Source organism: Ailuropoda melanoleuca, chromosome 5, assembly GCF_002007445.2.
Source record: "Ailuropoda melanoleuca isolate Jingjing chromosome 5, ASM200744v2, whole genome shotgun sequence".
In the NCBI taxonomy this organism is placed as follows: domain Eukaryota; kingdom Metazoa; phylum Chordata; class Mammalia; order Carnivora; family Ursidae; genus Ailuropoda; species Ailuropoda melanoleuca.
The window spans coordinates 38,468,533-38,494,164 of NC_048222.1; the positions used below are offsets into that span (position 1 = coordinate 38,468,533).

Genomic DNA, 25,632 nt, shown 5'->3' on the forward strand with positions numbered 1-25,632 from the left:
TTTTCAGAAGGGACACACATTAATGTCTGGCTTCCACACGAGAAGTCCCGGGGGTGTCTACCGAGCCCCTAGAGAGAAAGTATTCTTTACAGTTGTTGGGTTCCCGAAGTGGGACCTTCATTCATCAGGGGACACTGGTCAACAGCACCTCCAGTGACCCCTCAATGCGTGGTCAGCCCAGGGGTTCCCCATTCAGTTGCAATCAGTCTAGCCCAGTTCTTAATTTGGGGGAGACTGCCTAAGGGCACACCGTCCCAACTTGATCTTTTTTTTTTTTTAAGATTTTATTTATTTATTTGACAGAGAGAGAGACAGCCAGCGAGAGAGGGAACACAGGCAGGGGGAGTGGGAGAGGAAGAAGCAGGCTCCCAGTGGAGCAGGAAGCCTGATGCAGGGCTCGATTCCAGGACTCTGGGATCACGCTCCGAGCTGAAGGCAGACACTTAACGACTGAGCCACCCAGGCGCCCCCCCAACTTGTTTTGTCTGCCCACTCCCCTATTTGGGCGACATTCACCTGCCGCATGGAATGACCGGGCAACGGCTATGAGAATGGGGTGGGGCAGACATCCAGAGGCGCTGACAGTATTTTGTGTGGGAGAGAAAGGAGTTGGGGCCATTCTTGCCTTTCCTATGGACTTCTCAGTAAGGGTAAGGGGAATGGAGACCAAATCATGGTCAGACCTCTCTGGTGGGGGACAGTAGACTCAGCAGGCCACTAAATTTAAGGCACTTCAACCGGTTGGGAGAGTTGCCCCAGGGCATTTTCTTTTGCGAAGTCTCCAGGAGTGGTTGGAAAGACAAATCCCTTTAAGGCCCCTCCCTCCCCAGGAGCTCACCTCTGAGCACAAATCTAGGGTACTTCCTCCCCAGGGGCTGGGTTGTTGCCCTTCCACCTCCATTCCAGCGGATAGATCACCCTTTTCCCAACCACCTCCTACTCATACTCCGTCCACGAGTTTGAGGTGCAAGAGTGACGAGAGCATTTTCATAAAACAGATAGCGAGCCATTATATCCCCTAGTCCGGCCCATGTGGGCCACAGCAGGAGGATTTGATGAACCACGCACTCGTCCAGGTGCTCGCTACCCTAACTCCGAGATCATGGCAACCCCAGCAAGAGGGTCCAGGTGACCCAGCCAAAGTTATGTTTGAACCCCATAGATCCCCTTTTGGCTGCCCTGGGGTTGCTGTTAGGAAAGAAAGCCACATCCTGCCCAGGGATGGTCCAGAAGGAATCCTGAAGTTTCCAAAATAGATCTGAATAACCTCCCAGCCTGATCATTACCCAGGAAGCCGCCAAGGGGAGAGGCTTCCTTTCTGGGTCAGCAGCATTCAATGACCAACCTGCCTGACTAAAGTATGTGGACCAGGGCAGGCACAGTCAGCAAAGAAAGGAGTGGGAGGGAGGGGGAGAGACAAGAGGAGAGACCCAGCTCGGGCATAGCCACACGCAACAATTGCATCTCGTGTATTCCCATCGACAGCACTGACATTCAGGTTATTTTCCAGTTTCCGCACAACAGAGGGAGGAACTCACTTTATGGACTCAACGGTCCATCCTGATCGTTTCGGCATCACAGAGGAGACATTTGTCCTCAAGCAGAAAGCCTCTACCTCTATCCAGAGAGGAACCACTGGCCGCTCTGAGATGCCAGTTTTCCCATCTTCTACCCATCACAAGGTCAAGCCCCTCCCCGGTCCTCCTCACCGGCAGCTGGCCTCCCACCAGCATAAGTGCTCATTAGAAACGGCTGTTCTGGGGCCCCAAACAGCACAGGAGAGCTTCCCAGGTGACTGCTTAAACAGGATACAAAGGTACATTCAAGACTTTCCAGAACTAAGTATACACAGCATATCCGTGATATTAATGTTTACAGCTGAGTTGATAAGGATGAAGCAACAGGAAAGAAAACGAGGTTTCCTTCCCCGGCAATCCCCACACTGCTGGTGTGGGAAACAAAGAGTTGTGTAATAAGACAGCTCGGTGGGGGCGTGAAGGTCTGCTGCCCCAAAGGGCCCTCTGGGGTGGAGGGGCCATATCCCACCTGCCTCGCGGGTTCCCCCAGATGGCTAGCGTGCTGCGGGCATGCGGGTGGTCAGAACAAGGGGTCCCGGTTATTCATGAGAGCCCGCGTGGGTGCCTGGCTTTGAAGATGCCAATGGACATGATTGGGAGCGGGTTGAAGCAGGCAGGAGCCAGGCGCCTCATCCCTTTGAGCTCCACCAACAATTAGCCTGACCTTTGCGTCAGAAATTACACCAACTGCAATTCTTCCCCTTCCGCTTCTCCCGGTCTGCTTCACCGCTGGGGGGGAAACAAGCCCCAAAGACGAATAAAAGCAGCTGGTTTCTCTCGACCATCAAAGGCAGAACTGGATGCTGCATGGTGATTTTCAAAGCAATTCAAAATTAACTTCAAATTACCAAGAGCTGACTCCTTCCCTGCCTCTCTCTCTCTCTCTCTCTCTGTCTCATGCTCGCTCGCTCTCTGCCATTAGCCTGACTTTGTTGACAAAGCAGAACTGTTCCCAGCGTCTCTGTGCTCCGCTTTGAAGCCAGCCCATGTTTTTCCCCTTCCCCCATTCAGCCCTCTGGGCAGAGGTTCCCGACCCCCCCCCCAAAGGAATCAATGAGGAGGCGCGAACACTGAGTGCTTGCTTTTTCCAAGAAGAGGTTCTAAGGTGCCAACGCGCTTCCCGGCCAAAAGACTGCATCTGGTGTGTGGCTGCTGGAGATTGTCAGGCATCGGCCAGGTAGGGTGGCCTGCGGAGCCTGCCGGGGCTCAGCATGGCGTTCGGGTGCACCCCCCCCACCGGGGAAGGAAGCGGTGAGGAAGGGAGAGGAGGGAGGCAGAACCCTGTTAGAGTCGGGGCAGGTGGGCATCCGTTCGGGGATGCTTGTCTGGAGCCCCCAGTTCTGCGGGAGCCGCTTCCAAGGCCACTCCTGCAGGATGTCCTCTCTCACCGCCTCCGCCCTGCAGAGCTCACCTGCTCCCCTTCCCGCAGGTTCAGACTCACTGCCTGCCCAGCGCCTCGATTCCAGGTGCACCCAGCCTGCTGGGTACTTGCCGGAGCTCTGGGTGTATGAGAACCCCGTGCTGTCTCGATGAGTGTTGCCCCATGCCCTTTTCCCCTGACCTGTCTCATCTCCCAAAAGTGAGCTATATGACCAAAGGGACCGTACAACACTCCGGTGGCCCCAGCGCTTAGCCCAAGTCCTCGATGTTTTAGTCACAGAACCACACATCACTGCTTGTAAATTTGGATGATGGTTTCCTTCCAACGCGGCAAGTGCTTGTTTTTCCCCTTTAATGACTGAAGGAAATACACGTTAAGAACGTTTCCAGCCTCATCTCTGTTCCTACTTGCCCCAAGCCTGTAGACAGAGTCACCAAATTTCCCCTCCGCGTCGGACCAAATGGCTGGACAGTTTCCGGTGCAATTAAAAATCCAGCGGTGGGCGCCTGGGTGGCTCAGTCGGTGAAGCGTCTGCCTTCGGCTCAGGTCGTGATCTCAGGGTCCTGGGATGGAGCCCCACATCGGGCTCCCTGCTCAGCAGGGAGTCTGCTTCTCCCTCTCCCTCTGCCACTCCCCCTGCTCGTACTCTCTCTCTCTGTCAAATAAATGAATAAAATCTTAAAAAAAAAGATAAAGTAAAATAAAATTTTATAAAAATTCACTGGTGAAGGGGCTTCTCTTTTCCACCTACTGACTGACTCAGTTGGAGAAGCTGGGCCAAGCTATGAGCTCCTGAGTTCCTCCTGCCCTGTGGTGAGTTTGGCATTGCCATAACCAGACCAGCGAGGTCCCAGACAGCTCTGGGATCCTGAAGAAGACCACGTGAGAACTTTCTTCCAAAGGAGACACCCCACCGCCAGGTCAGGTTGTACAAAGGGAGCTTTGATCAGTTGCAAAGAGCCCCCCGGCTGAAAGAGGGGGGCCTGGCCCTCTCAACCAGGTTAGACTGATGTCTCCAGTAAGAATTTAACTAGGGCGGTCAGGGAACGCCTAAGGAGGTGATGTTGGAGCTGAGGCTTGAATGACAAGACCATGCCGCGGCAGGTTCTGGGGAAGGTCATTCCGGGCAGAGGAAACAGCTGGTCTAAAGGCTCTGGGGCAAGACTGAGCTTATGTGCAAGGAATCCAGAGAAAGCTGGTGTGGCTAGAAGATGGTGGGCTAGGGAAAACAGAGGCTGAGAAGGGGACAGAGAGTGATTGCGTGGGTCCTTGCATCCCGTGATAGGGAGTTCAGGCTTTAAGTTCAACAAGAAGCAGTTAAAGGGCTTTACACAGGAGGGCGATATTTGGAGGTCATTCTGGCTGCAGGAGGAAGAATGGGTGGCACGGCAGCGAGGGGGTGGGGAGGGGGCTGTGCAGAAAGGCCTGTGAGGAAGCTCTTCCAGCTGACAAGGGAAGGCTTGGTGGCTTGGCCCAGAGAGATGGGGATGGAGGAATGGGCAGATTCAGGAGAAATGTTGGAAGTGTGGCCATTACATCCTACTGTGGGTAGGAGAGGGGGTAAAGGGAAGGACCGAGGATGACTCCTGCACTGAGCAGTGGGGTTGGGTGGCCGTGCTATTTACAAGGATGGGAACTACTCAGGGAGGTCTCTAGACAAGGCCTCTAGCCCGCCGCAGGTGACCAACAGGTGGTAGCCTTTGCCACCTGCTCCCTATCGAGGTGGCTACCCTGGTGCTCTGCCCCGACCCCCGCTTCAGAGCCAACACAGCAATACTCCGGCTGATGGGAAGCTCACGGCTCATCCCTCATCAGAACCTACCTGCCTTAGACCGCAGTGATCCGCCCTCTAACGGGGGCCTGCGACAATGACCGGCGGAGGTGTGGACACAAGACCTAGCCTCGTTACTTCAGTTGGAGACCATTCTGAAGGGCCCTCCCACTCCAGAGGCCCCTGTAGGGTGGGCTGGGGCCTCCATCACAGCTGCCCTGTGGGTGTGCTTCCCCCTCCCCCACCCCTGGCCCGGTCGGCCTCCTCCCCACTTGATTTGTGCACATGTCCTCCCCAGCCTCTCACACAGCCCTCTCAGAGCCAGCTTCCAGAAAACCTAATCTAAGACAACTAGTCTGATCCTGATTACCGTTATCACTAGATCATGCCTCGGGTGCCCTCCAATTTGAAAACTCTCCTAGGAGGACTTCTGAAATTACCTCTCAAACTCCTCTAATGCCTACTACTGAATACTCCCAGCCCCCACATCTCGGTTCACCACCAACACACTGTCCCTCGGAAACAGCTTCCTGTCCTAGATTGGCCGAGACAATGCTCCTATTTCCTATGCCTTTGTCTGTGGAAGCGTATTTGTAGGATTCAGACCCTGGGTCCTGCGCTGAGAAGGGGCAGGCATCCAGTGAGCTCTATACAAGATATGCCAAGGGTCATGGGGGCCTCTTGATAACCCATGCTCACCTCCAGCCCCCACGGAGGGTGGGGAACATGAGGACAATAGCACGAGAGCCCCCTTTCCTGTTCAGCCAAACAGGTTCTGCATGTAACATCTGCAGTCATGCATATACTGTGTTTGCAAAAGACGTGTTTCCGTCTGCACACGTGCGTGCGTGTGTGAGGCTCACCTGGAACAGAACGCACCCTCTGCTGTAGCCGGACAGACGCTAGACCACTAGACACGGCGGTATCGTGCGTACCCTGTGCAAGTAAGTGCACCCTGTCGAGCAGGCAGTGAAGAGCTACCATCCAGCCCGCATTGTTCTGCCGAGCCAGACACCCCGGTGTGGTTTGCTTCTTCCTGGAGACACCGCTTTCTAATTCTGCTCACCAAACCGTGCGCCCTGACACAGGGCCGGTTCCTCCCAGAGCGGGTGCTTGTCTCTAATTTGCATAGAGGCCACAGGTAAACAAAAGCAAGGTGTCCTGGTTATTATACACTTGTCTCCCAGCTCCAAATCCACCCTTCTCTTCCCTATTTGGTGATGCTGGGGCAGGAACTCTGCAAACCACACTTTCCCCTTCGCTGCCCTCTTCCTGGCGGACCCACCGCCACTGTCACTGTCACAGGGGTGGGGGACTTGGTCTATCGCATGGGCTTCCTCTTCCAGGTAGCATTGCCCCAGCAGCCCCAGTCAGCCAGTGCCCCCTCCTCCAAGTCTGAGGTCCCAGCTCTGCAGTTTCTCCTCCAAACTCTGCGTTCTTATAACCCCTGTCTCCTCCTTTGTTCCCCCCACTCAGGCCACCAGCTGCCTTTTTGCAGTTTCTCTCTTCGTGTGTCTTCAACGAGTATTCTGCCTTTCCAGTCCCTCAATCCTTGTTCCGTGGATCCTCCATGGTAAGATCCTGGGTACAGTAACTTCCTTGGGCTCAGTTTCCTGGCTGGCCACCATGGATGGCATAGGGAATGGTGACTGCCACCCTCTTTGAGCCACTCAACATCAGACGCCTCATTTGGTTTTAGTTACTCGTTTATTCATTCAACAAACATTTGTTTCTACTATAATCCCTGCGTAGTCTATATATTATGAAGGGTTTCATTTTATACACACACACACGTAAACACTGTTGATACCTCTGGCATATGTATAGAAGATAACAGGAGACTACACAAGAGAAGGACAGCTGCACGTTATTCTCTCTGGGAACTGGAGGTATGAGGTGGGGAACAGTACTTTCCACATCACCTTCTGAGTTTTTGGAGAACAAGCCACTTCTTACTGTTCTACTTGAAAAGCTGATCACCACTCCTGTGTTCAGTGTCTTCTGAGTGCCAGGCGGAGGGGAGACCCTGCAGATAGCCAGATGTTTTTACCCTCCACAACTCTTTCCCTGCTTAGCCCAGGCTGACACCGCAAACCAGCACCACTGCATATCTGGGCTTGCCCTTCTCATCTCGGAGTTAGAAGATCAGAAGTTGATGGCAGAATCCCCAACAGTGGTAGCAGTCTGCAGACTGAGTGACCGTGCTAAGCTAAGAGGGTGGCAAGGAGACAGGCAGGTGGGAGGGACCCTTTGCAATGTCATGTGCATGGGGTGGAAAACCGGAAGCAAAGAAAGTTCGAGTAGGAAGGGACCTCGGAGCTGGCAGAGGACACTTCAGGTGCAGCCCTGTGTGCAACCCGAAACCCTTGTCACTCCCACCCCTCACATTGGAACCATGACAGATGAGCAGAGCTGACCTCAACCCCAGCTCTAGGGGTGGGCCTGATTTCTCCAAGCCAACTGAAGACATCCTAAGCCCCCTGCCATGGGGATTTGTTCTGATAACTTAGACTTAAGCCCGTCAGCTGGAAATCCTGGACTTCTGCTTAACGACTATGAGAAGTAGCACTCTTTCCAGGGCTCAAAACAGTTAATAACCGCCAGGTCAGGCTCTGAGCCACTGGAACTAGCATAGGCTCAGAACAAAACTGGATCTAAGCAATCCATCGGGTAGCTGTGCTTAACGCCTTTACATAGCTCCGCCTCCCTCTCCCTGGTTGTGAAACATGTGGCTACAGTTGCCTCTGGCAGCCTTTTTGTGATCATGAGGCTAGCTACCCTGAAGATGAAAAAGGCCACCAGAGGAGGGCTGAATCACAGCCCTGGTCAGGCTATGCCAAGGACCACAGTCCTTCATTGTTTAATCCTACTTGTGTGAGGTTTCTCTACCTTGTGACTAATGGTTCGAGTGGGTTGGGTGGTTGGTTTTTGCATCCTCTCATCTATTCCCTGACTTCATCCATGGTTAGACTGAGGTCCAGAGCAGGGAAATGCCTCATTCAAACTCTTGCAACACCAGGACCTCAATCTTTTGTCTGGCAGCCCGGCGTGCTTCTAATAAACCATAAAACCGCTTCTGCCACACTGCCGGCAACAACCCGGACCCAATAAATGTTTGCTGAATGAATTAATTACTGAACATGAATGGACCAGAGGGAAGTGCTGGCAGGGGCACGGATAAGCAAGGGTTTGGAGTGAGGAAGGGGTGACACGGAGGGGGACAAGGAGGAGAAACACCCACAAGTTTATTCTATTTTCGTTACATGAACACATTTGCAGTACAAAAGCCTTCATTAAACTCAAGGCTTTCTGGGGACACATGTCTGCTTGCCACGATGTCCAGAAACAATAAATATCCAAAGCACAGAAAGCTTTTTGAAGTTTATTATAAAAATAACTAAGAGGGCTCTACAAAGACCTTCGCCTGCCAGATCCAATCAGCGACTTGTGGCTGAGCGGAGGGGCCGTCTCAGTGCTGTGCCCTTGTTCTCAGAACAGAGGGCTTAAAAGGCTGTCACAGTGCAATTAGAAAACATAGCTGTTCCAACGTCTGAAATCACATGCATTTAAGAAGCACAGGGCCCGTTCCTGGTGGCTGAGAGTGTAGGATGGACCGTGAGAGAACCCTGGGTTCGAGTCTGCCCATCACTCAGGAGTTTTGTGGCATCAGGTACGATGACTGATTCTTCCCAGAACCTGAGTTTTCCTTGTACGTAAAAAGGAAATCATATGGGCCCTCTAGAGTTGATCTCAGGGCCAGATTCAGGAACATGGGGTTTCAGAGAAGTACGAGTATATTGTGTAACCCCAGTGTGTGCTTGAGGGACACCCTGGAATCCAACCCACTGATATTTCTGTAGGGAAACATGGAAATACTTACAGTAAATAATGAGTACTACAGTAAGTAATTAAGACCATAAATTAACCTCACATCACTTTAGCCCGGGACTTCGCACCAGGTGAGTTATAAAAATCTTTGGCTGTCAGGACAATTTGGAGTTTGGGAACCAGGGCTCGAAGAGCGAGGCCCTGAGCCAGCGTGTACTTCATCAGGCTGTCCAAGAACTGAGATAAAGCCCCACCAGCACCCATGTCCACCCGGAAACAACAGGTAAGACCAGCACGCGCCCGAGGCTGCAGGCTGTTTCTGGCTGGCTTCCTGTGTCCCTTGCAGATGCATTTCCAGAAGTTCCCAGGGCTGCCCGGACACCCAGTGTGGGATCTCCTCTGAGCCCGGGCAAAGGGAACAGTATGCCAGTGCGAACAGGTTCTAAGGCCAGTATCTCTGGGCTAAGTCGGTCCTGCACCCCCACCCTGCAAAGCCGGCCTCGGCACCCACACCTGCGAGCCCCTCCATGAGCCTTAGAGGCAGAAAAGGAGCTAGGAACATGACTCCTCCCTGTCTGCCTCTCCCTAGCCTCACAGTCGTTATGAACCTGAGAGAGAAAAACCCACTTTCATCTCCCTCCAAAACACACTGGCTCTGCCCTTGGCATTGCCCTCCCACTGTCCTGTAGCTAACAGCTTGGTGGGTGCTGCGAGGAGAGAGAATACCCAGCTGTGGTCCCAGGTACTGGGACTGACCATCTGACAGGTGCAAAAAGCACCTTCTAGCCCTGCTGCTTTAGCTTACGTGTCCCCGTTTTCTGTTCAGGTTGAGCATCTTTCGGACACAGGTGTATTGCTCAGGCCTTTGCCACCTGTTCCCTGTTCAGTGGCCCAGGTTTCCCTGTGGAAGTGCAGCTCTCCCTGTGTATCTGACCAGCTGGAGTAGTGCAGAACTCTCCCCTCCACTGTTCATTGGACCTGATGCGTGGGCACTGGGCATAAAGTGCTTGCAGAGTAATACCCCAAGCTGCCGTTCCCCCAAGGTGTCTGATGAGGCTACATGGAAATGGCTAATAAGACCCATTTTAAGTTTGGGGCCAAAGGTCGTCCACCACCCAGCAGGCCAGCAGGGAGAGTGAGGAGAGCCTTGGGGAGCTCCGGCCTCACAGGCACAGTGCACAGTGCAGGGCAGACGGGAGAGCCCTCCAAGGAGGTCCTTACGTGCTGTCCTTCAAGTCACAGCATGTGCGCAGGCTAGAAAGTCTCCAAACTCAGCACTGACATCAACCAGACCCCCAGGTTAGACCTGTGAGGGGGCCCAGAATGAGAATGAGGCATGGGAGGCACCTAGGGTGTCAAACTTAAGAGGGGCTCTCCCTTGGGGGCCAGCCTGCACCTGCACAACCTGGGAAAGAACACCCCCCTTCGAGTTTGCAACCAGAGGCCTTTGTTCGCCAGCCTGGGGCCCAGAGCAGAAGGGATGGTCCCCCCGTCTGTGAGAAGCTGAGGAAGAAGTGCTGGCTGGAGCCACTCTCCCTCCTTTGTGGTTCTCTGAACCCGCACCTCAGTCCAGTCATTCTCAGCAAGCCCTGTGGTGTCTTTATAAAGCTCTGTGTCAGCCTGCAGGAAACAGAAACCAGCGTAGCTGCTTGAAACAGAAAGGGATAGAATACCAGATTGAAAACAAAGCAAGACCCAGGGGGGGGCTGGAGGGGCAGTGGGCCCCTGCCCCGGACTCCAGGGTTGTCTGCCAACACCACAGAACTGACCACATGGGGAGCTGCTGCCTCAGGCCCAGCCAGAAAGGTGGAGAGTCAGGGACTCAGTGCATTCAGTCCGGGGATCAGAAGCCAGGGTCACAAAGCACTTGCCGCTGATTGTCTTGGGCTCCAACAAGGCAGCCGCTTCGATGCTGAGACAGGGCAGCCAGTGAGTCCACGTCTCCCAACCTTGTTAATCCACAGACATGGGCTACACGTGACAGGAAGCTGGCCTCACTTCCGCTTTCAAAGCTCAGCTTGATGACATCCCTTTGGGAGCACCAAACTCACTATCAGAACTCTAGCTGCAAGGGAGTCTGAGAAATGTGGGGTGTTGTTGTTTCTTTGTTTTTTATCCTTTCAACCTTTAGGGCTGAGGAAGGCCCCTAAGAGAAGGGGACAGTGGACGCAGGGGGCCAGAAGACAATGTCCAACTTGAGTCCCTAGTTACAAGGCCCTGCAGAGGTGAGAGAAGAAATGCAAGGCGAGCTCGACCTGATGATTTGAGGTGAGGACCCGGTGCCCTGTGTGAGCTGACCTGGGCGGGGACCACCCGACAGAGCCCTGCTTTCACAGGCTGTTCACAATGCCCCAGCAGGCCCTCGTGGCTCACTGATACCCCCCGGAGGGAGGATTAGACAGCCCAGGGCAGTGCGTGACTGAGTCACACCTCCTTCTGCCCCCCTCCTAGACTCTGGGGGGTCAAGGGCCTGACAATGCAAACATGTGATCAATCTTAGGAATCACCCTTCCTTGAATTGCTAGTCTCATTACAGCAACTGTGTCTACAATCTCTTTGTGAATTAGTGTCTGCCTCACATTCTCTGCTTTGTTTTCCTTAAGTGCTTTTCCAATATCTCCGGCACCAGAATCTGGAAATAAGTTGGCACCTGGCCTCATCATTTGGTGGAATATGTGTGGTGTCCCAGCTGTCAGCTGGAGCCCCCCATCCAACCTTAAAATCTAGATCAGTGTGGCTGAAACCACAGATCCTTGCCTCAGGGGGGTGCAGGGTCTCCCCTAGTCTTCCCCGGGGCGGGGCAGGGCCTGCCCCTGCCTGCAGGCCTCCCTCCCGCTGCCCCTCTGCTTTCTGCTGCTGGAGATGCTGCCCCTGGGAAGCCCAGCCTCTTCCCAGGCTGCAGGGACCAGCTCACCAAAGCACCAGACGGGAGAGATGTCCTAATATGGTTCTACGGTTCTGAGCACACGGCATGACAAACATCCCGAAGCCACACTCATCTTTGTTTTCTTTTCATTTAGAAAAGGGGCAAAGTAGTGCAGAGCCACATGCTGACTCCTTAAAGACCCCTCTCACTCCCCCCCACCACCGTACATTTCCAGTGGGCTCTGCCACCCCAAAAATTATCCAGCATCTCACCGTCTTATCAGCAACTCTGTCTCTCTTTCTTTTTCTCTTTTTTGGTCTTCTATTTTTTTTTCCTACCCTCCCCCAGAAACAAAAGTTAAAATTTTTCCATTTTTATTATTTGGGGGTCCAGCTGACAACTTGGTCTTCAGGGTCTGTCCCCAGTCCAGGAAACTTCTCAAAGACAGTGCCTATTCGCTGGGGAATTCTGGTGCCAGCTGTTGGGGTAGTAAACATTTTGCCTCATTTCATGTGTGTTCAGATTTAAAGGTGCAGATAAATATTTTACACCGTGTATCCTGATGTCTTCATCTATAGACAAACCATACCTAAGCAATTCTTCTGGGGGACGATGATTTAAACGATGTGCTAATACTCAGATCTTCATAAAACTCTGAAATGACTGGCCCTGGTCTCTCCAGCTCCCCTTCGTCCCTTCTTTACCTTTCCACAGGTGCAGCTCCAGCCCAGGTGTGCCCCTGGATCCACTCGAGGTATCAATCAAAGGAGAAACCCGCAGGGGGGCTGTGCCTGCCTCCATGGGCATGTTCGGGAACGCAGAGGTCCGGCCTCTCCCTGGCCTGTGACTTGTGTTTTTTCTAGATAAGTCGGTCAGGATGGGGCTGTTAAACCAATCAAGCAGATGTGTCAGTGATACACTGAAGAAAGGCATAGAGCTCCACGTCCTTCACACACCCTGCTCCGGACTCCTGCCTTGAGACCTCCCTCTCTGCCAGGAGCTCTCGACCGCAGCACTAGTGACATTTGGGGGCAGATAACTGGGCTGTCCCGTGAATCACGAGTTATTTAGTAAAATCCCTGGCCTCTACCCACTTGATGATAGCAGCACTCTCCGTCCCCCAGCCGGGACAGCCAAAAATGTTTCCAGATATTGCCAAATGTCCCCTGGGAAGAAAATTGGCCCCTAGCTGAGAATCAGTGCTCCGTGTGACACATATTGTGTATACAGAAATGTATATATACATACAAACAATTAAATATTTATATGTCCTTATTTTAAGTTGGCATCTGGTATAAACTTTTCCTTCAATCAGCATATGCACAAAACAGAAATGTAACATATTTTCTTCCTTTTCTCTTAAAAATTAATGTCATCTGTGATAATAGTGACATTTGTGGTGATTAAATAAATATAAGCATCTTATATCTTTCTGTAAAGTTGGCATGTACCTTACCCAGCAATGACAAGTGGTCTTGGAGATCCTGAATTTATTTCCCACGGTCCTTCCCACCATGACTCCTGACTCCTTGAGCTCTGAGAACCCAGATGGAGAAATCCAGTGTCCAGTACCATGTACGTTTGTCTCTCTCCAGCCATGACATCCCAGAGATCCCTGTGCAAACAAGTTCCAAAAAAAAAAAAAAGAAGAAGATAAGTTGAAGCCCAGGGAATCCCCATTAAACAAGTTTACTTTCTAAGTCAGCCCCAATCCAGTATATGAGTCAGGAGAGGCAAGACTAGTGCAGTAACAAAGACCCATTTTATAGAGGTGAAAAGTAAGACTTACAAAACCGAAATGATTTCTCTACCCTGTGCAACTATTAAGTGGCAGAACTGGGATTAGAAATTGGGTGCCCCAACTCCAAAATTGGTTCTTCCTGATCCCCTGTGAGAACTTTGGAAGGTTTCTGGGAGCTGAGAATATCCCTGATGTCATAGCAGGATGGTCGTGCTTCCCACATCTCCGGACGTTTCTTTAAAAGTGCCTTTGCCTCGAGAAAGATCAGAATTGTTACATCAGGAATGCGAGGTGTGAAGAGAAACAGTCCACTCTTTTCATTTCAAAACAGGTTTTTGGTACTCAGAGCAGAGACAAGTTCTTGAAAGCTAAGGCTTTTGATTTGCAGGAAGTGCTTTTAAGTTCTAAACACCTAATTTTTAGCATCAGAAGCAAAGCTCTGAAGGAAATGGGGCATACAATGTAGATTGGAAAAAGGATAGACAGAGGCCAGACTGCCATAAGGTCAGAGGTTACCAATGATAAGCAAGGTGGGTGGGGGTGGGCAGGAGGCAAAGAGGAGAACAGGACAGGGCTCTGCCGAGGTGCGAGGCTGGGAGATGGAGCCACGTTCTTGAATCTTTTTGACGTTCCAATCTCAGTGGGAGAGGAAATAACAGAACCAGAGTCTCCAACAATTTCGAGAATAATAAAGGAGGAGCCTTTGGATGAGAGCAAACTTTGGAGAGGGACACCAGTCCAGGGGTGGATCCCTGATATGTGGACCCAGACCGGTGCAGAGAACAGATGGGCATCTCCAAGCCTGTAGAGAACAGCGGGGCTACCTGAGAGGCAGAAACTCCCAGGGGACTCTCAACAATAGGAGAGGATGTCCTGTGGGATCAGATGAAGACACAGCTGTGTCCTGGCCCATGTCAACAAAGAAGAGAACAACAGTCCAAAGACCAGACTGGATGGCCAATCTCAGGAGACACCAGGGGAAACAGATGGTGACAAGTGTGCCTTCCCAGGGCAAGGATGCTACAATGGATGACAGTGGGGATGGAGAACAGCGTGCCCAGCAAATATCCAGAGACTCCTTCTGATTGGCCCAGCTGGTGTCACATGGCCAAGCCCACTGAACATCACTGTGGCCAGAGGAGGGCACGTTGGTCCAATTGGTCGAGGCTTGCTTTGTACATCCACTCCAAGGGCTGTGGCTGAGTTTCAACAAGACCTGTGGACCAAAGTGAGGAAGGGTAGAACCCTAAATAAAATTGGGGCTGTTATTAGATGGAGAAATGGGTCCTAGAGAGATGAATGAGTTTCCACAAAAGAAGTTATTTGAAAAGAGCCCCAGGGGGATGCAAATATTATGGTTGCTTAGAAAGCCTGTGTTCTCAGTGTCCTCCTCGGGCTCACGTTATCCCTAAGGGGAGCAGATGTTTTACTCCATTTTCCATTGGAGCGCTGAGACATACAGTGGAGAAATAGATCTACCTGTCAGATTGGCCCAGATGAGATGTTGCATTCCTCCACAAGACAAGACAGATGAGGACAGACTTACCCTGGGTGAATGTGCATTCTGACACCAGCCCACCAGGGCTTCACAGAGGAAGGCTTTGGTTGGGAGACCAGGACGGGAGGCCTGTTTCAGTCAGGGGCTGAAGCCGCCATGTCTGATCTTGGGGAAGCCAGCTCTGTGACCCCAAGAGGAAAGAGAAAGGGCAATGGAGCAGAGCCCCCATCTCTCTCTCAAGATTGCCTGGGCTCATGCTCATTGATCACCTAGCCAGTGTCCTAATCACTGAGGCTCACAGAGATGAGCAACATTGCCCAAGGACACATTACTCTTACTGGCACCATAATTCGAACCCATAGTTATATGGTTCTCTTTCCATAGCTGCTATTGTCTAGGTCATCATCCAGCCCCAGAATCTCAACCTGACTCAATTTTACGGAATGCTGTAGGGATGCCCCCTCGCCCCACACAGAGGAAAAGGAAGCTATGGCAGGTGGCCCAGTGTCACACTGCAGAGTAGTAGAGCCAGATGGTCCCAGGAGAACCCAGTGCTTCTCCTGCCTGGCTCTGCATGTGCCCAGCATCCCAGGCCCTTCATCCTACGTGGGCCAACCATCTAGGGTACTGGTCTGGAAATAGACGTGAGGCCACAAGCCAGGTGTTGGCATTTCTATGTCCCCATCACAGGGAGGACAGATCCCTTACACACACACACACACACACACACACACACATCTGAATGTACTTCTTGGAAGAACGAACCTGGTCTCCATCCTTGAGACCCAGAGTGTGGTCTATGGACCAACCGTATTAGCATCGCCTGGCCCCTTCTAGAAATGCAACATCTCAGGTCCTTCCCGGAATCAGAACCCTTATTTCGACAAGAAATATGCATATTGAAACTCAAGAAGTGCTGGTCTGCACACCTTCTCCTGAGCGTTGGGACCTCTGCCAGCCTCAGAGGTCTCCAACTCACACACCGTTCCTGTGCGTTGCTGCTGCCGTAAGTACCCTCCTGACTGCCCCAGTGGGATTACACGTGACGGTCCCCAAATACACCAGGTGCTCGTGTACACCAACATGCTACCGACCTTTCAGTTTCCAAGGAAGGGGGTTCAAACCGCCACAGTCCTTTGTCGTCATCACAGAGGCATCTTGGATGTTCCTGCTTCGGGTCCCCCCTCACCTCCTGACACACGATGCCTAAACAGACCCACCTGTGAGCCTATCAGCAAAGTCCGGGCAGGAGCCCTGAATTTGCCGGGATCGGCATCTGTGTTTTCATGAAAGGCTGCCCTCCCAGATAGAGACCTGATTCCCTACCTTCACTGTGGTTCTTCTCCCCCGCTGCAATTTCGGTTGTTTTTTTTTTTTAACAGATATCAGTCCCCATTTTTTGGTAAATGGTAAAATCCTCTTTTCTCTTTCCTCCTTCTCGACTGAGTTTCTAACAACTGGTACACACATATTATGGAGCATAGCAGGTATCAGTCATATAAAATCTTGGTGAAGAATAAGAAAGAAAATAGAAAAGTTTTAATCTTCTCACTAGTCAGCACAGAACGCCAGGAATACTTTCTCTCTTTTTTATCTATTTTTAATTTTTTTTTAAGTAGCAGGTCTTTTTTTTTTTAAGATTATTTATTTGTTTGACAGAGTGAGCAAGAGAGCACAAGCAGGGAGAACGGCAGAGGGAGAGGGAAAAGCAGACCCCCTATGAGCAAGGAGCCCGATGCGGGACTTGATCCCAGGACCCTGGGATCATGACCTGAGCCAAAGGCAGACACTTAACTGACTGAGCCACCCAGGTGCCCTGGTAGGAATACTTTTTAATTCCTCAACAAGGGAATGTGCCATCTGCACCGTGAGTCCGTGGAATATGCAGATGTCTGTTGACATTACTTGGAGGGTAGGCCGGTGAGGTGGGTGGGAGGAGGCAGGCCCATCGCACCATATGTGCTTAGCATCAAAAAATTAAAATTAAGAACAAAACAAAGTACGGTGCCCCCTCGTCGTGTCTTGATTTTTTGTTGATGGGATTTAACATAAAATACTGCTGACCCAGCTGAAATCTTCAGAATCTGAAGTCGACATCAGATCCCATGCACCATATTTTTGACTTGCAAATGCCTTCCAAGAATAGCTGGAGTGTCCTTATTAAGCCCGCCTTGTGATGCCTCCGTACTTCGCGCCGTCTGCTTCCGCACTGTATAATTCATGGACTTGCCTTATGAAGTTCGGGAGGGATCGAAACCGTGACCAGCCCATGAACTCAAGCTGACACTTCCATTATTTTAAAAGGAACACGGCGCAGGCTGACACCTGACCTCGGCTCAGGCTTATCCGGCAGGGATGTCAAGCAAGCCTTGCTTGAGCCAGGTCCGGAGTCCGTCCGTCCATACGGACTCCGGGGCCATGGGATTCGTACTCCCAACTGATGCTGGGCCATGGCTTGCTATCCCTGTGATCATGGGCAACACAGAAAACCAGCCTGTGGGCCCCTGGCACGTGGAGTGGAATTTCGTTACTTTCAGCAAGAAAGGGCAAGCCCCGCCATGATAATCATCACCATAGTTACCCTCTGTGAGCTCTTGCAGCCTGCCGGGCCCCAGACCCATCATCTCCTTCAAGCCACACAGCAAAGTAGGATTTATTATCACATTTTACAGAGGAAGAAACATTATAGGTCCAGAAGCCACACCGATAATGACCACTGAAGCCTGGATTCACATGCAGACCTGTCAGGCTCCAAAGCCGATGTTCTTAGTCTATGCGCCCCAAAAGGGGGTGCATGAACCTCAGGGCTGGACATGGCAATTGGCCCATGGGAAGAAAATAACAAGATCGTTCTTTACATTTTAAAATCTTATTTAAAAACGTCTGTTCTTGGGCATTTTCACCCTATACATAACATAGTATTACCTTTGAACCTGTATAATGAATAAACAAATACATATGCATATATCAGCAGCTGATTTCTTTTCCTGAATAGTGAGGTCAAAGATGAACTATTTAGAGCCACTGCATTTGGCTCCTCCCTGCACCAACCTCTGCCCGGGGGCTCCAAGAACAAATTCCAGGCAGCCAGGCTGGCCCGCTCTCCTCACCACCCATTCTGAGCTCGGGCCAGCTTAACTTCTCCAGCCTGCCCACCCCACCTGGCAAGCCAAGAAACTGATGGATAGGAAATCCAAAAACCACTTGTTTTTTTTGTTTGTTTTTAAGATTTACTTATCTATTATTTATTTGAGAGAGAGAGAGCACACAGAGAGAGAGAGGAATAAGGAGACTCTCTGCTGATCAGGGAGCCCAATGCGGGGCTCGATCCCAGGACTCTGGGATCATGACCTGAGCCGAAGGCAGATGCTTAACCCCCTGAGCCACCCAGGTGCCCCACCCCCAAAGACCACTTCTAATTTGCAGGGTGACCTCCAAAGACCACTTCTAATTTGCAGGGTGACCTCCAGCCAGCCAGGGTGCCACCCTGGGCCTCAGCTCCTCATCTGTTGGCCTTTATTATAGGGATGCACTCCTATTATTTCTTATGGCCCCCTTGAAGCCTGAGCTCCATGCCCAGGTGGGAATGTGAGCCCTTTGTGGACTGTGGCAGGAGCCGCATCCAACTTCAGGCCGGGGGGCCACACTCCTGCTGCTGTCCCTCCAGCCAGTGGGGTCATCTGGCCCGTGATGCTCCCCCTCTCTGGGTCTCAGGAACCTTCATCTGTGCAGGGGGGTGGGCCTGGTCCTGCCGCAGCTTATGCAGGGGATCTACTGAGTTAAGTGTCATGAAAGCCCCTGGATGGTCAGAAGAACTTTCTAAATGAACCTCACCTTCCTCTGCTCTTCTCTCCTGCCATCACTTATCCAGCCTGGCCAGATGATGGGGCTTCCCATTCCTGTAGAGGAGACTTACTAAGCCCTTCTGGGTCTAGTAGGCACTGGGGTCCCTGCACAGACGAAAAACCCACAGTCTCTGTGGGGAGGTTTCCAAAGTAGGGGGGTAGACAGAAAGGAGCAAGAAAAAAAACGAATGAGGATAATTCCCTCTGAAGACCATAAAGGAAGACCACCTGCCCCGGGCAATGGATGCCCGCAGATAAAAAAGAATGTCCTTTGTCAGGATCAGGCTTGGATATATATAGATATGGAAGCTGCGATTAAGGGCAAAATCTCTGACCCCCTCTGCACCTCTCTCCAGGTAACGATTCAATGCAAAGAAGAAAACCCACAACTACAAGCACTCCTGCCTCAGACGGGCCCAAACTCCCCCTTGAGAGGTCAGCTCGGTTTGAGCCCCACGGGAGCCCCTGCCACCCGAGACCAAGGATGGGGGAACTAGCCAGAAGCCCAGATCGTGCAGACAGGCCCTGCCCGTCACACCTCCTGATGGCTGACTTGAGAAGCTTGGTCTCCCTCCCCCGCCCCCTCTTCCACCCTGCCTGGGGGCTTGGCCGCCACCATCCTGGGGATTGAGACACCTCCGTCTACAGCAAGTCTGCAGGGCGGTGCTCTGGTCCCCTTGGCAACCGCCCACCGCGCCCCGCCCCCGTGAAGCCAGGAGACCATCCATCTCCAGGGCTCCTCTCCAGCTCTGAGCAGGCCAGGGGGAGACCAGCACCAAGCTCCCTGCCTCCCTCTGGGTGACCAAGGAGCCTGCTTGGCTCTCAGGGTGAAGAGCTGGGAGGCAGGACAGGGTCACACTTGCCACCCACAGCTAGTGACACAAAAACAAAGAGGCCCCTGGGTGCCCAGAGCTAGATCCAGGCCCCCGCATGCATGGGGAGTGGAGGGAGGCAGGCCTCCTCCAGGACGGGAGGGCCAGGTCATAGCAGGGAGTGGGGGGCATCCAGTGAACCCTGTGAGCTGATGAGAGCAGGAGCGGCTCTGCATTCTGCACCCGCTCTGTGCCATGCTGCGTGCTTGACACTCACAGCTCGTCACCTCCCCCAGACGTCACGCGGTGAGCCTGAGACTCGGGGTTATTACCTCCACCGCATTAGAGCTGAAGACTCTTAGGCTCTGAGTGGAAAATTGAGAACCCAAGGTCACGGTGCTAGGAAGTGTCAGGGGAGCAATCTGACGCCTGTCTGCTCGCTCCAAGGCCTTAAGTCTTTGCTGACTGACACCTGGCTCTCATGTCTGGAGCCCCCGAAACCCCAGTTCTAAGCTGGGACCCACCCTGTCCCAACGGCCTCCCCACCCAACATAGGCCATCGATGACCCTGCGGCCCTGGGGAAGAGCCTTCAGAAATGCTTCTGGGCCATCTCCTGTTCCCCGAGGGCCTCCAGAGGAAAAAAAAAAAAGAGAGAAAGAGAGACCAAGAGCAAAGAAGACATTGGGTTGAAAACAAAATCACAAGACATAAACTCTCCCAGCTAGCTGAAGGCACGGCAGCCCTGTCACCTACAGAGGAAACTCAGGGCATTCCTGCCTGTGCTCAGGGCAGGGCCAGCCAGGATGTTGGTGGCGACAGGCCCCAGGCAAGGTAGGGTGCTCTGACCACGGGCCAGGTCACGCATAGGGGAGTAATCCCCTATTTCTGATCAGTGGTGAAGAGCTTGTGGCAGGTGACAAAGCCAGGTGAGGAACCACAAATGGGCCCTGGGCTCCCAGGCATAGGAAGTCTCCCTCCTCTTATGGTTCCCACTTCCGGGGTACATTTTTCTCCACAAGCCTCCCTCACCCCACCCTCAGTCAGTGGCCAGCTAAACCCCATCCTTCCTAGACAGGGGTCTACAACTCACACAGCTTCAGTGGGGCTTTGGGCTGGGGTGGTCTGTCAAGGTTCCGGGCTTGGGGGGCACTCAGCTCCGAGTCCCTGCTCCTGGCTGGAGGGCAACTCAGAGTAGAGAATGTGGACAATGGCAGCAGAACTCCCTCGTCTCTAGAATGGAGCTCGATCTGCTGGAAGCTTCCTCCAGGGTCCCTCCCCATCGGCCCTTCCAGGGTGACCTCCGGCAGGAGGAGGGGTGGGCAGGAGCCAGCTGATAGGGCTGCACACCCCAGCCTGACCCCAGCTCTCTCCCTCTCCTCCTTTCTTCTTTTCCCCTCCCCCCCACCCCATAGTCACTAACCCAGCATGTAACGCGTGCCCGCCTTCTGTGAGCGACTACAGGCATGGTGGGAAAGGGACACAGCTGTCTTGGGCCCTAACACCGCACTCCGGCCCGCTGTCCTCCCAAAGCAAGGGACCTATGGACGGCAGGAGCAGAAAGGGCTCCTCCGCCCGTGAGCCTGACCACCACCGCCATTTCACAGATGTGGTCGCAGGGGGCCAGGAAGGAGCCTGGCTTGAGGGCGCACCTCTTGAGACCAAGCCTTACACCTTCCCGGACTGGGACGGCCCCATGGGGGTGTAGGGACTCTATGCAGCCCATGTCCCTGGGGCACCTGCTGTGCGCGCAGCCCTGTGTCAGGCTGCGGGGACACATGGGGAGTCAGGCCTGACCTGGGAGTGGGGAGGGTGCAAACACACGCAGAGCTGCCTCACTCCACGGGCCGCTGCAGGGGCCGGGGCGGGTGAGACAGAAGCCCAGGCTCCCTTGCCTGCAGGGCCGTCGCAGCCAGACTCGAGGAGTGCCCACCCACCTTCACATTTCGGAGACCACGAGGGTACCGTTTGCTCACTGTCCCCAACCCACACGTCCACCCGGAGCCAGGAGCTGATGGGGTGGGCTGGGGGGGGTGCCCTCTACCTCTGCATGGTTGCTCCTGAGTTGGCAGAGTGAAAGACGGGGAGGCTGGGACCCAAGACACCTGTCTCAGCCGCTGGCCTTTCACTCTCTGCCCCTGCCTGGCTGCCCCATCTCCAGCATCCTCCCTCCCCCAGCACCCTCCCTTCTGCCCCATCCTGGGCTCCGGTCATTCAGAGACCGAAGGAACGAAGGCTAGCTGTGGCGTTCCAGGACAGCAGGGCAGAAGAGGGGGTTGGGGATAGAGCGAGACTTGCAGGCTCATCCCTCATAAGGGCAGGAGTGATGGTGAGTGTCCTAGTGCTGAGGCCCAGAGAGGTGCCACACCTCGCCCAAAGTCACACAGCAAGAAGGGGCAGTGCTTGGCCTGGAGCCCGGGGCTGTACCCTCATCTCAGACTTCATCGGCTCCTCCAAGTGGTGCCCCCCCACCCGCGGGCTCCACTCCCTGACTGGATGTCCACGCCTGCTGTTCCTGCAGCTTGGAGAGAGAGCCTGGTGGGGGTGGGGGTGGGGGGGAATTGGTGCAGAGGAGAAAACAGAAAGTGCCAGCTGATTCATATTTCTAAATGTCATGTTATTCCAGGAGCGCTCTCGCTTTGCCACCACCTTCATCCACCCCCCACTTGCCATCTTGAAGGAGGGCTGCAGAGCGGCCAGGGGAGGCGGGGGTGCTGTGAGACCAGGGTCTGGGGGGGCTGCGTCTCTGCCCTGCCCCCTGGATGAGTGGAGGGGTGGGCACCGTGCTGGGAGCCCTGGTGCAAACTCTAGCTGTGGAATTGGCTGTCATGGGACCCCAAGCCTGGCTACACCTCTTTTGTACGTTTCCCTGTGCAAAATTGGGGGGGGGGGCTGTGCTTGCCAAGACCGGCTGCTTATCCGATTTGCCTCCAAAGAAAACAAAACAGATGCTCTCGGGCTGCACCCCTCGAGATTCTCATTCAGTAAGCCAGAGGTGAGGCTGGGGGTCCATATTCGATCCGTATTCCCTCACTCCTGCCCAACCCCGTGGTTCTGGTACAGCCTGTCTACAGAGGGGTGCTTGGGAAGCTCCCGGCAATGCACTTGCATCCAGATTCTCATTTGTCTGCAGTACTTATTACCTCCTCCGGAAGGCCCTCCCTGATTTACCCACCCCATCTGCCACCTCCGGTGCTCATCACTCCTGGCCCTGCCTCTTCAGCCACGCTCATCTTACTGCTCCCAAAAGGCATTTAGACACTTGTCTGCGTGTGTGTCCTGTGTAGGTTTGGCGAGGTGAACCTCCACGCAGCATCGAGAAAGGTGCTCAGCCCTAGCGCCAGCGAGTCCCAAGTTCGTGGCCCCTGTGAACTCCCCCAAGGTGAAGTATGCAAACACTTACCACAGGGCTTGGTGGAAGGGGGAGATCAGAGGCCTTGAAGGGACAGCTGGGTTCATGCCAGAAGGTTTCCGGAGGGCCCCTGACTTCCTGGGTTGCCAAGGGAGATTTGGACACCTGCCGCCTGGTGTGTGCCTGCAGGCAGAGGACTCAGGCAAGCGTGGGTCCTCCACAAAGAAGAGGTGTTGCTCAGAGTTCTCCAGAACCTTTCAAATGACACCAGCGGCTGTCCTGCAGGAAACGGAATTCCCAGGAAACAGAATGCCCCACAATGGGTTCAATGGGAGGGACAGGAATGCAGGGAATGCTGACAGAGGGGGATAAGGTCAGGGGATCCAAAGGGGTCCCGAGCCTCTGCGATGCCAGGCGGGGCTAGCACCCCACACCAAGAGAGGCAGGGGCAGATGGCATTGCCAGAGCCCACCAGGAGCTAGAGCTGTGGAAGTGGGGCCATCCCCCAAGAGTGTAGTCACAGAGGGAGGTGGCCATTCCCAGAGCCACAGCATCATGGTAGGGAGAAGCAAAGGGCAAAAAGACCCATCTTTCTCCTCCCACCTTCCCTTCTCATTCTGGTACCTTCCATTGGCCAAGGCCAGGCAGCAGCCAGAGGTACCAGGAGCCCCTAGAGGTCCCCTCCTGGGGGCGCAGAGAAGGGCAGAGAGAGTTTTGCAGGTTGTGGAGTGGGTAGGAGGCAAGCAGAGAGTAACCAGCTACTCAAGCAGCCTGGCGATCTCCCAGCTTCTCCACACCCCGCCCACCTTCTCCACTCTGCAGGGCTTGGGGGGACGTGCCTGACACAGCCATGGGAAGACGGGCTTTCAGCCCCATCTCTGCCACCAGCACACAGGACGACGGCAGGAAGTCACCTCCCCGCTTCGGGCCCTGCTGGCCTCATCTGTAAACCCCAGGGGCGAAGCTAGCCATCCTTTTCCAGTCCTGACCCGAGGTTTTCCTCCCCTGCCTTTTCTAGAATGGAGCCCCGCTCGGCGGCAGGAAAATGGGCTCAGAGAAGCAGGAAGCTTAGCAAATGGAAAATTAATTCTGGACGGTAAAGAGCAGAGGCTGTTGTCTGTGATGTATAACTTACTCTTTGTGTCAAACTGTGTACTGTGAATATCAGTGGTATGGCAAGAAAACCGAGATCTATTGCTTCGAGTTTAATCTGTTCCCCGTGTTGGAGCAGGGAGAGGGAGGCGGGGGGAAGACTACCACTTTAATCACAGGCCCAACTCGAGATGTCAAGCTGCTCTCGGGTGTGTTAGTAAAATGATGTTGTATTGCAGGCTTCCCAGACAGCGCCCCACACTGCGGCTTTATCTGCCGAGCCGTAAATTAGCACACCTACTTTACGCTCTTCAGGTAAAACCAGTAATTTAGCTGAAAAACACACACGCACGCACACAGAGCTTGCAGGGGTGGGGGGTGGCGCTTAGGAGAGGGGGCTGCTCCCCTTGAGCAGGGAGTAGCTAAAAATGCGCAAACCGGAATGAAATGACACATCGGCGGCACCTGCTATCATTAGTGCGTGGGCTCCTGGTGCAAGCCCCGAAGTCGGCCCACCTTCCCTTCTACCTGCCCCAGTGCCTCCCCCCCACCCTTTTTCGCCATGAACCGTAAATTACATGCTGACACCTTTAATTTGTGCAAAGTATGCCTGGCTGCGCCTGGCATCAGCAGCCGGCTGCTATAATAAGGTCAATCTATATTCATTGTCGCAGGACTTGATGTGCCAGATAACACAGGGAGGCAGCACTGTGGTGGCTTTTCCGGGCTGGGGTGGGGGTGAGCGGTGGGGGGGGGGGGGCCCGCTGCCGCTCAGCGCGGCCTGGCGCCAGTCGGTTCATCACTTACGCATGGCATGAGCGATGTTATGATTTAGCTAATCACCGTCAGGTATTCATCCTACTGCTGCTTGGAGACGGCCGCGGTGCACGCCTGGCTGCCTGAGCCAGGGAGGGAGCCCCCCCCCCTGCCGACGAACACCATGGAGAGACTGCTCAGTGGGTCTGACTGTCCTTTCTGGGCCGTGGTCCCTGGGCATTTATGATTCAGGATTAGAGAGCCCTTAGGCTGGTGGAGGAGAAGCCTTCCGGGGTGCCCCGGGGGGCAGGGGCACAGATGCGGGATGTCCCTGGATGCTGTGGCCTAACCAGGGATGCGGGTCTCCGTGATGGGTCATACAGCATGAGCCCAAGGCATTGGAGTCATAGGGTTCTGGATTCTAATCCCAGCTCTACCTCTTGCAGGCTGTGAGAGCTTCGATGAGTCACTTAACCTCTCTGGGCGAAATGGAGAAACAATTCCAATCTGGACAGGGAGAGTGTAAGGGTACAAATATATGGATACAGTTCCTGCTGGGTCTACATGGAGGAGGCACTTGGTCAATGGCAGCTCCCACTATTCAGAGACCTAGTGGGCCCATCGCGGGTGCTGCTGGATGAATGTTTGCTTTCAAGCGGGGAATTCAGACCCAAAAGTTGGTTAAAGGATGGGGCTGGGGCCGACGGGTGAACCCCTTGGTTGAGACACTCCCCAGATCCTGAAATGTTTATGCGGAAGAAGATTCGATCATACTGAAGAAGCACGAATCCATGGCTGGGGAGGGTCACGGGGCAGAAGTGAACCAAGTTCTCAGCCTCAAACAGGCTGGCAGGAACAGACTACGCGTAGGCTTATGGAGGTGAAGGGGCGTGGAGAGGGGCCAGCCAGGTCCTTCCTGCCAGCCAAGGCGCATGGAAGACAGAAAGGAAATGAATCCATCCACGGCCGTCCAGGCAGTGAGCTGGGGTCCCAGCCGGGCTTCTGCCTTCATAGTTTTGCCCACTGCCCCTCAGGACAAATGACCATGAGTCTCCTGGGGGCTGCCCTTGGGATGAGAGGGTACCCTCTCCCCTCTTCTTGGTGCTTAGTTAGGG

The 25,632-nt window shown here is 53.6% G+C and overlaps 2 protein-coding genes and 1 long non-coding RNA gene across 17 annotated transcripts in view; 2 read left to right on the forward strand and 1 right to left on the reverse strand.

Moving 5' to 3' along the window:
• Positions 1–3,581, forward strand: part of LOC105240312 — a 17,781-nt gene extending 14,200 nt beyond the window's left edge. For 8 of the 12 annotated variants that reach the window (XR_004625534.1, XR_004625537.1, XR_004625538.1 and 5 more), the window contains 2 exons: positions 1,511–1,816; positions 2,589–3,581. Coding sequence is in view for 2 of the 12 variants with exons in the window: in XM_034660753.1 (XP_034516644.1) it covers positions 1,511–1,816; positions 2,673–2,754; positions 3,007–3,210 (592 nt within the window). In the remaining 10 variants the exon portion in view is untranslated. Of the gene's footprint in view, positions 1–1,510; positions 1,817–2,499 lie in introns of all 12 variants that reach the window. The other 4 variants (XM_034660753.1, XM_034660754.1, XR_004625539.1 and 1 more) reach the window with 3 other exon arrangements.
• The window catches only part of LOC105240315, a 53,820-nt gene that overhangs the window by 8,591 nt on the left and 19,597 nt on the right, over positions 1–25,632 (reverse strand). For 2 of the 3 annotated variants that reach the window (XM_034660752.1, XM_034660751.1), the window contains exons 3-4: positions 12,880–13,038; positions 12,128–12,306 (exon numbers count right to left, since the gene is read on the reverse strand). In XM_034660752.1, coding sequence (XP_034516643.1) covers positions 12,128–12,306; positions 12,880–13,038 — 338 coding nt within the window. Of the gene's footprint in view, positions 1–10,754; positions 12,307–12,879; positions 13,039–22,720; positions 25,559–25,632 lie in introns of those variants that run through there. The other variant, XR_004625533.1, reaches the window with a different exon arrangement.
• Positions 3,682–12,850, forward strand: LOC105240316. 2 transcript variants are annotated; one of them, XR_004625551.1, is made up of 7 exons: positions 3,682–3,771; positions 5,494–5,673; positions 6,206–6,302; positions 8,717–8,840; positions 10,689–10,825; positions 12,138–12,177; positions 12,287–12,850. It is a non-coding gene; the product is annotated as an uncharacterized LOC105240316 (long non-coding RNA). The 2 variants fall into 2 exon arrangements; XR_004625550.1 differs by having other exon boundaries at positions 3,684–3,958.